The sequence below is a fragment of the Filicampus tigris genome, chromosome 3, assembly GCF_054856515.1.
Source record: "Filicampus tigris isolate MCC_2025a chromosome 3, RoL_Ftig_1.0, whole genome shotgun sequence".
Lineage (NCBI taxonomy): Eukaryota > Metazoa > Chordata > Actinopteri > Syngnathiformes > Syngnathidae > Filicampus > Filicampus tigris.
The window spans coordinates 31001764-31011388 of record NC_141219.1 but is presented as its reverse complement, the minus strand read 5'-3'; the positions used below and the strand labels follow the sequence as shown (position 1 = coordinate 31011388).

The window sequence follows — 9625 nt, the reverse complement described above, 5'->3', positions numbered from 1 at the left end:
TCTTCTTGGCGTTCACTTCATTCTCCTGCTTGTGCTTGCCGTCGTCCTCCTTGGCAGCCTTCCCGGGGAACACCTGCCCTTCGACAGTCACGTCCAAGCAGCGCTCCTGCGTTAGCAGGAAATCTTTGATTTCCCAGGCTAAGCTGCCATCTCGCAACATGAAGATCACCCTGTTGGAGCCCACCACAAATCTGCAGGGGGAACACAGAGAACAGGTGGAGTGTTATGAACTCCACTGTGGTGGTATGAATTGGAGATAAAATGTCAAACATGGTGGGGCTGTCCAAACGCTTTTACACCTTTGAATGTCATAGTTTGCATTGAAGAGGCTGCCCTGCCACAGGCCTGTAATCTCCTCCGTCTCCTTCTCAGTGGGTTCCCCTGACACTGTAGCAAAGACCATCAGCGTGCGACCCTTCTTGGACATCTTCAGCAGGTCTTCAGGTTTGGACTGGTCGATCTTGGAGAAGTCGATGGGAAGAGGAGCTCGTCGGTGCTCTGGAAGATCGCCTTCCTCAATGTCGTCATCTTTCTGTGTACATAAGAGGAGAAATGTCACACACACAAACAAACAGAGGTTAGATCTCTACACAGTTCACACATGCACACGCAGTTAAATTAAATTAAATTACATAATTGAAAAATATTCATCAATATTTTTTCAAACATGTTTTTAAGTGCCTGGTACAGAAACAGGTTTGTGCCAAACACAGCTCTAACACGACTAAACATCTCATAAAATATGTACCGTTGCTGGTTGAGCTGGATGTACTAGATGATTATGGTTTATTTCCTGTTTTTCTTAAAACCATAATGAATTATAAAATAAATGGTCCATTTAGCGGTGACTCTGTCAGTGATACGTTTACTTGACATTAAATCTACATTAAACTAAAAACACAATAGGCCTACCAGGGTTCCTATACATTTGAGATTTCCAAATTATATAGTTTTTCCAGACTACGACATAAAATTGTCAGTGTATCATTCCAAACATCAACAGTGATGTTGGTCAGTTTATGTTTATCAGTTTTTCGTGCGAGGAAATGTCTCAGCATTTTAAACGCTTTTTTTTTTTTGTTTCGTTTTCTTCGATTGGTTTCATCCTTCTTGTGTGCAAGTTGAATTAAATCTTTTGCCACATTTGTCTTTTAAAATGTTCCCTCAGTTCTTCAACAGCATCCCGGTCATCCATTATGTCGTAATTATCAAATAAAATGAGTAATAATTGCTTTAAACTCTCTAACTTATGTCCTTTGAGTAACACATTTATTTGTCAGAAAATGTTAGGTTGTCATGATGGCTTGTATAATCTAAGACCTAAGTGTTCTGCGCATTAATTTGGTACAATTCCATGTTTATTATTATTATGAATATTGGGGGGCGGAGAAGGAACTACTTGGGATGTTTGAATGTAATTTTCTGAGCCAAGACCACATGATATAAAACTGTGTGCTCTCACACGTTACACGCAAGCGCCTAAAAAACGCGGATCTATTTATTTATTTTTTTGTAGATGTTAATTTTGTTTGTCATATAATTAAATAGGCTAGCAAGATGTAGCAGTTTGACGATATTATATTACAATACAATAGTTTCACATTTCCACACATCTCCAGACTTGGAAATGTATTAAATCAAATTCCACACGTTTGCGTACTTACGTACTTGCGGAGAATGGAGACTACAAGTGACCGTACAGAAAGCTAACACATCGAATGCAAAGCAATTTGAAATAAACTAAAGAAACACCATCCCACCAATACTTGAAAGTGGCAAAGCAAACTTAAGACAGTCGATCCAGCCGCAGCAAAATCACACTGTAGGGTAAATTTAATGACGACGTTAGCGTGTCAAAATACTGAAGTATTTGGATGCACGATGTACGGCGAGGCGATTGTCTGAATGAAAAGCAGCATGTTAAAGTACCTCCCACTGTTCAAGAAGACGAGCCATATCTGCATCATTGTAGTCTCTTATGTCCTTCTTTTTCTTGGGCTTGTCTTTACCGTCAGTCGCTAAAGAATAAAGCAAACAAGTACAAAATAGGAGACCAACAAATTTCCACCGAAAGTCAGACGCCATGTTTACATGTGCTCCGATCTGATTGGCTGGCGCCTTTCCGGTCACAAGACGGGCGGGCACGTCTCAGCAGTAAAATAAGTCCGGAAACAAAACATTGGTGAAGGGATTTTCAAAATAAAAAAAAAACATGCGTACTGCATACAGTATCTCTACACAGTTCACACATGCACACGCAGTTAAATTTAATTAGATTATCATTATATAATTGTAAAATATTTATCAATATTTATATGTTTTTAAAATGCCTGGTACAGAAACTGGTTTGTGCCAAACACAAACACACGTACATGGCTAAAATATCTCATAAAATATGTACTGTTGCTGGTTGAGATGGATGTACAAAATGATTATGGTTTATTTCTTGTTTTCTTTAAAGGGATGGCCATGTTTTTACTAACAAGTTCATTGTATATATTTTTTGATCAGCAAAATGAAAGAGTTGTCATTTTCTATTTTATTCATTCATTTTGGAGAAATTAGGTAATAAGTGACTCCATGAATAACGCCATTTGTTAATGAGGAGAATGGCCGCGCCCCCTACCGTTCTATCCTTGTTCGGTCGGAGTCACTGGAGGAACTGATGACAAACTCTCCATTGGAAATCATTGTACTTTCATTGCTTATAACGTCCAAAAACATATTTTATTACAAAAGGCAGCCTAAGAAAACAGTACCTCCCGAAAGGTGTATTAAAGGTAAAGTACTTAGTGCTACTCTCATCGAGTTTTAACTGCCAAAAACCTTGTGAAGCATCAGAGTTTTGTGAAATAGTTCGCTCCTGCCATTTCACTGATGATTTCCTCTCATGTAGGTATTTGGTAGTGCTCATGCTTGATGTTGTCATTTAGATCCTTTGGGTCCATGCACGTTCTCAACCCACCATTCTTTTTCTTCATGACAACCATCGAGTTGACCCAATCTTGAACCTTTCTGATCACACCCAGGTTGATCATCCTGTCCAGTTCTTGTTTGAGGGCTTCACGCAGTGGAGCTGGGACCCTACGTGATGCATGCACCACTGGCTGGGCGCCTTCCTTTAGCTGTATTTTATAAGTAAAGGGCAGTGTACCAAAACCTTTGAACACATCAGAGAAGTTTTGTACAATAGCATTAGTGTCACATTTTGAATCTGTCTCAATATAGTACACTCTTTTCACTAGCCCTAACTCTTCACAGCTCTTGTCACCCAACAGTGATTCACATTTGTCACTCACCACAAAAAAGTGTACATTGTGCACTTTACCTTTCACTTCGACATTCAGTTTACAGGTACCTAAACACTCTATAGGTTGGCCATTGTTATCTTTCAACCCTGAACTCTTCCTGTGTATTTTTGGCTTCACCTGCATTACAGTTACATCAGACATGCTAATGAGATTTGCTTTTGCACCAGTCTCATTGTCACTGTAGTCCCATTAATCAGCAGAGAAGTTATCCATTCATCATAATTTTCGTTGCTGTTGTCTTCTCCTCCTTCATTTTCACAGTTTACCATGCCAACAAAGAAAGTGTCAAATCTTTGTCCTCCACCACATTCACGTGTTTGTCTCTTAGCCTCTTCCTTTTTAGTGAAACATTGTTTGGCAAAGTGAATCTTCCCATGGCAGCTGGAGCATTCTTTAGCAAACGCTGAACATTGCTTTGGCTTGTGTTGTGATCCACAACGCTTGCATAAAAACGTGGCATCCTCGGTCCGCTGTGCAGTCTGAGCCGGCTGGCGACATCTCCCTCTCTGAGATGACACAGCCCCGATCGCTGCTCCTTCACTCATGGGTGGCGCTACACTTGACATCTCACTGAACGTTTTCATATGCTTCAGGGACAGTTCGCTTACTTGGCAAATTTTAACAGCCATGTCCAAAGACAACTCGGACTTGCGAAGAAGTCTCTCTCTTAACTTTTTGTCTTCAATGTCAAAAACAATCTGGTCTCTGACCATAGAGTCCTTCAAAACACCAAAATTACAAGACTGCACTTTCAAGCGTAAGTCCGTCAAAAAACTGTCAAACGGCTTGTCTTGAAGCTGCATACGAGACCGAAACATGTATCTTTCATATGTCTTGTTTTTCCTCGGCGTGCAGGGAGCATCAAACTTCGCAAGCACGACGTCCAACTTATCTCTATCGTCAGTCGCATCAAACACGAACGTATTATACACTTCAATGTCCTGTGGCTCCGCAAGTGTTAGCAGCAGTGCTACCTTTCTTGTATCCGGCTTGGTCTCCAGTCCCATGGCCGTGACATACAAGTTGAACCATTGTTTGAATGTACGCCAATTTTCATCGACGTTTCCCAACAGTTTCAGGCTTTCTGGCGGCTTCAAATCCATGTCAGCTTCTCAGGCGGTCGTTCAACTCACTCAGTTCACTCCTGGTACCATGTCGTGTTCGTGTTTGATAATGATAGAGGAGGCTTGCTGTTGCAGCTGCTGAACATTTATTTTTCACTTCGTCTCATGCCATAACAGTTAGCAATTTAGCAATCCTAGCTCATATTCTACTGCTGCATCACACATCACACAGTGCTAGACTTAACAGCAGCGACACACAGTGGTTACTCCAATCATAACACGGCACATCAAGGTGGAGTTCATGCACTTCTGGCGTCTTTACTACTTCCGGAAATACGCCGTAGTAGGGCTGTTCGATTTTGCCTAGCAAGAAAATCCCAATTTTAGCCAGCTAATGATCCTTAAAAAGCCTCTGCCGTTCGCATCTCACCCGCGGCTGCGTCAATCACAGACCCTTTTTTTATTTTGAACGGGGCGGGGGGGGGGTGATAATTTTTATGAATAAGAGTGGGGGGTCCCCCCATGAGCCGTCACCTTATCGTGGTGGAGGGGTTTGCGGGCCCCAATGATCCTGGGAGCTAAGTTGTCTGGGGCTTTATGCCCCTGGTAGGGTCACCCATGGCAAACAGGTCCTAGGTGAGGGACCAGACTAAGCACGGCTCAAAATGACCCCTAATGAAGACAAAAATGTATGGATCACGTTTTCCCTCGCCCGGCTCAGGCCTGGAGGTGGGGCTCGATGGCGAGCACCTGGTGGCCGGGCCTGCACCCATGGGGCCCGGCCGGGCTCAGCCCGAAAAGGACACATGGGTCCCCCTTCCCATGGGCTCACCACTGATGGGAGGGGCCAAAGTGGTCGGGTGCCGTGTGAGCTGGGCGGCGGCAAAAGACAGGGACCTTGGCGGTCCGATCCCCGGCAACAAAAACTGGCTCTTGGGACATGGAATGTCACCTCTCTGGCAGGAAAGGAGCCCGAGCTGGTGTGTGAGGCTGAGAGGTTCCGACTAGATATAGTCGGGCTCACTTCCACACACAGCTTGGGTTCTGGTACCAGTCCTCTCAAGAGGGGTTGGACACTCTTCCACTCTGGAGTTGCCCAGGCTGAGAGGCGCCGAGTAGGTGTGGGCATACTTATTGCCCCCCGGCTTGGCGCCTGTACATTGGGGTTTACCCCGGTGGACGAGAGGATAGCCTCCCTCCGCCTGAGGGTGGTGGGATGGGTCCTGACTGTTGTTTGTGCTTGATGCACCAAACAGCAGTGCAGAGTACCCACCCTTTTTGGAGTCCTTGGAGGGTGTTCTGGAGGGCGTTCCACCTGGGGACTCCATCGTTCTGCTGGGGGACTTCAATCCTCACGTGGGCAATGACAGTGAGACCTGGAGAGGTGTGATTGGGAGGAACGCCCCCCCCGATCTGAACCCGAGCGGTGTTCGGTTACTGGACTTCTGTGCCTATCACGGATTGTCCATAACGAACACCACGGTATGGGATGCTGACCAGCTGAAGAAGGAGCCCTATCGGGCCTTTTTGGCCTGCGGGACCCTGGAGGCAGCTGACAGGTACCGGCTGGCCAAGCGGAATGCATCTCTGGCAGTTGCTGAGGCAAAAACTCAGGTGTGGGAGGAGTTCGGGAAGGCCATGGAAAATGACTTCCGGACGGCTTCGAGGAAATTCTGGTCCACCATCCGACATCTCAGGAGGGGGAAGCAGTGCACCATTAACACTGTTTATAGTGGAGATGGGGTGCTGCTGACCTCAACTCGGGACGTTGTGGGTCGGTGGGGAGAATACTTCGAAGGCCTCCTCAATTGCACCGACACCCCTTGCACTGAGGAAGTAGAGCCTGGAGACTCTGAGGTGGGCTCTCCTATCTCTGGGGTTGAAGTAACCGAGGTAGTCGAAAAAGCTCCTTGGTGGCAAAGCCCCGGGGGTGGATGAGATCCGCCCAGAGTTCATAAAGGCTCTGGATGTTGAGGGGCTGTCATGGTTGACACGTCTCTACAACATCGCGTGGACATCGGGGACAGTGCCTCTGGATTGGCAGACCGGGGTAGTGGTCCCCCTTTTTAAGTGTACTCCAATTACAGAGGGATCACACTCCTCAGCTTCCCCGGCAAGGTCTATTCAGGGGTGCTGGAGAGGAGGGTCCGTCGGAAGGTTGCATCTCGGATTCAGGAGGAGCAATGTGGTTTTCGTCCCGGCCGCGGAACAGTGGACCAGCTCTACACCCTCAGCAGGGTCCTCGAGGGTGCATGGGAGTTCGCTCAACCAGTCTACATGTGCTTTGTGGACTTGGAGAAGGCGTTCGACCGTGTCCCTCGGGGAATTCTGTGGGGGGTGCTTCGGGAGTACGGGGTACCGAGCCCCCTGATAAGGGCTGTCCGGTCACTGTACCACCGATGTCAGAGTTTGGTCCGCATTGCCTGCAGTGAGTCGGATTCTTTTCCAGTAAGGGTTTGACTCGCCAAGGCTGCCCTTTGTCACCGATTCTGTTCATAACTTTTATGGACAGAATTTCTAGGTGCAGCCGAGGTGTCGAGGGGGTCCGGTTTGGTGGCCTCAGTATTGCATCTCTGCTTTTTGCAGATGATGTGGTCCTGTTGGCTTCTTCAAGCCGCAATCTCCAACTCTCGCTGGAGCGGTTTGCAGCCAAGTGTGAAACGGTCGGAATGATAATCAGCACCTCCAAATCTGAGACCATGGTCCAAATCTGAGACCCACTGTTAAAGGGTGGCATGCCCTCTCTGGGTCGGGGATGGGATTCTGCCCCAAGTGGAGGAGTTCAAGTATCTTGGGGTCTTGTCCACGAGTGAGGGTAAGATGGAACGGGAGATCGACAGGCGGATCAGTACAGCGTCTGCTGTGATGCGGACCCTGTATCGGTCTGTCGTGGTGAAGAAGGAGCTCAGCCGAAAAGCGAAGCTCTCAATTTACCGGTCGATCTATGTTCCTACTCTCACCTATGGTCATGAGCTGTGGGTCATGACCGAAAGAACAAGATCTCGGATACAAGCGGCCGAAATGGGTTTCCTTCGCAGGGTGTCCAGGCTCTCCCTTAGAGATAGCGTGAGAAGTTCGGCCATCCGGGAGGGACTCAGAGTCGAGCCGCTGCTCCTCCGCATTGAGAGGAGCCAGTTGAGGTGGCTCGGGCATCTGATAAGGATGCCCCCTGGACGCCTCCCTGGTGAGGTGTTCCGGGCATGTCCCACCGGCAGGAGACCCCGAGGATGACCCAGAACACGCTGGAGAGACTATGTCTCCCGGCTTGCCTGGGAACGCCTTGGGATCCTTCCGGAAGAGCTGGAAGATGTTGTTGGGGAGAGGGAAGTCTGGGCTTCCCTGCTGAAGCTGCTGTCTCCGCGACCCGACTTCGGATAAGCGGGAGATAATGGATGGATGGATGGATGGAGGGTGGGGAGTTGCGGCCGTAAGGGTACCCAGGTCAAGGGTGGAGGGTCACGGCTGGACCGGCAAAAAAGGGTCAAGTGCCCAGCTCTGGAATTGACAAAGCGAGCAATATTACCACGCTTGCCTCCCTCTGTGACGTAGACCGCTGAGACCAGAAAAATAACAAACCCAGCCCCAGGGCGGGGCATCCATCCATCCATCCATTATCTCCCGCTTATCCGAAGTCGGGTCGCGGAGGCAGCAGCTTCAGCAGGGAAGCGGCGGGGCAATTTGTCGCAAATCTAATCACACAAAAAGCCCTTAAATCACTACAGAGTCTTTTGGGGAGTATTTTAGTACTGATGTCATATTTACATGCAAACCTTTTATTTAAGTGCCACTGTTAAGATCATCCAAGTGTCACTTAATGGATTGTAAAATAAATGGTCCATTTTTCAAAAATGTTCAAAGCCAACTTTTTCCCTGAATTCTGGCATCATACAGCCTAATCGCATAAAAGTCAGTTCGAACTTCCCTTCCTTTATTGTCAAGAAAGTGTTTTTTAAATCAACTCATCAAATTCTTGGGCTGACTTTTTGATGAATTCCAATCAGGTTTCCAACCTCTTCACGGAACAGAAACAGACAGAAATGACATAAGATTGAGCAGGCTGAGAGGCGCCGAGCAGGTGTAAAGTTTGCGTGAACAGCCTTGTTGCGGAGAGCTAGGACTGCCGGTGTATTTAGGGAGATTCGCAGGAGCACCTCATCCAAACAGTCGCTCGAGTCAAAAGCGTGGCCGGACACGATGGTAGAGAACAATTGGTTTTAATCGCACTTCAATCCACTTCACAGAACATAACAGCTCGCTCATCACGGCGCATACACACGACCGCAAAACCGCACGAGTTCGCCGCTAATCGCTAACGGCTAACGGACCACGGGCTCGATAGGACCCCTTTTTCTGTCCAACAATATGCCCGACTTAAATCAACGAAAACAAAGAGGACCCATTAGCTGCCCGAAACATGCCTGATGCTAAAGCACACAAATTAAACAGCAAACAATGCATGTGCAAACAAAGCAGTAATGAGGAATTTATAACAGCCGCCCCCAGAATAGCTCAGCTATTATGTAAAGGATACTAAATGTCCGAAGGTGCTGCGAGAGTCCCTGGAACAACATTGTCCACATCTGGAATCGCTGGTAACTGAACCAGCCGTGCCACTGGCCGTAGGTAGGTCTTCTCTCCGATTCGAACCTCAGCAGACCGAACACGTCCATCAGCACTCTCCACCAACTTAACGACTCTCCCGATCGGCCACTGCGCTCGTGGAAACTGGGGATCGACGATCATCACAACTGCGTCCTGAACGATGTCATCAGTGGGGCACCGCCACTTCTGCCTGGCTTGCATCGAGGGTAGGTAGTGACGTATGAATTGGGTCCAAAAGTGGTCCACCATCATCTGACAGTGGCGCCATCGTCTCTTTGTGAGTGTGTCCGGAGCGTAGGATACTTGAGGTAAGGAGGCGTCCCGCCGCCCCATGAGCAGCATGTTCGGCGTCACTGGGTCCGGGTCGGCAACGTCTGATGAAACATAGCCTAAGGGCTTGGCATTAAGGATACTCTCAACTTCAATTAGAAGGGTGAGAAGGACATCTTCCTGAAGGGACTGTGATCCAACAACGACCACAAGGGCACTCTTGACTGATCGTACTTCACGTTCCCAGACACCACCAAAATGGGGTGCTGCTGGCGGATTAAAGCGGAACTGAATCTGGTTCTTAGACAGTCTCTCCTGAAGCTCTGGGACCATAGATGCGAACGCCTGTTTGATTTCTCTCTCGGCCCCTCGGAAGTT

General features: G+C 47.7%; 1 protein-coding gene and 1 pseudogene across 1 annotated transcript in view; one reads left to right on the top strand and one right to left on the bottom strand.

Annotated features, from left to right (window-relative positions):
• The window catches only part of mesd (mesoderm development LRP chaperone), a 2342-nt gene extending 205 nt beyond the window's left edge, over window positions 1-2137 (bottom strand). Inside the window, exons 1-3 of the mRNA XM_086027046.1 lie at window positions 1930-2137; window positions 300-532; window positions 1-191 (exon numbers count right to left, since the gene is read on the bottom strand). The exon at window positions 1-191 is cut by the window's left edge and continues 205 nt beyond it. Of these exons, the coding sequence (XP_085883172.1) occupies window positions 1-191; window positions 300-532; window positions 1930-2085 (580 nt within the window). The 5' untranslated portion in view covers window positions 2086-2137. The remainder of the gene's footprint in view (window positions 192-299; window positions 533-1929) is intronic.
• Window positions 2138-5062: 2925 nt separating this feature from the next.
• Window positions 5063-8421, top strand: LOC147150634 (uncharacterized; annotated as a pseudogene).
• Window positions 8422-9625: the final 1204 nt, after the last annotated feature.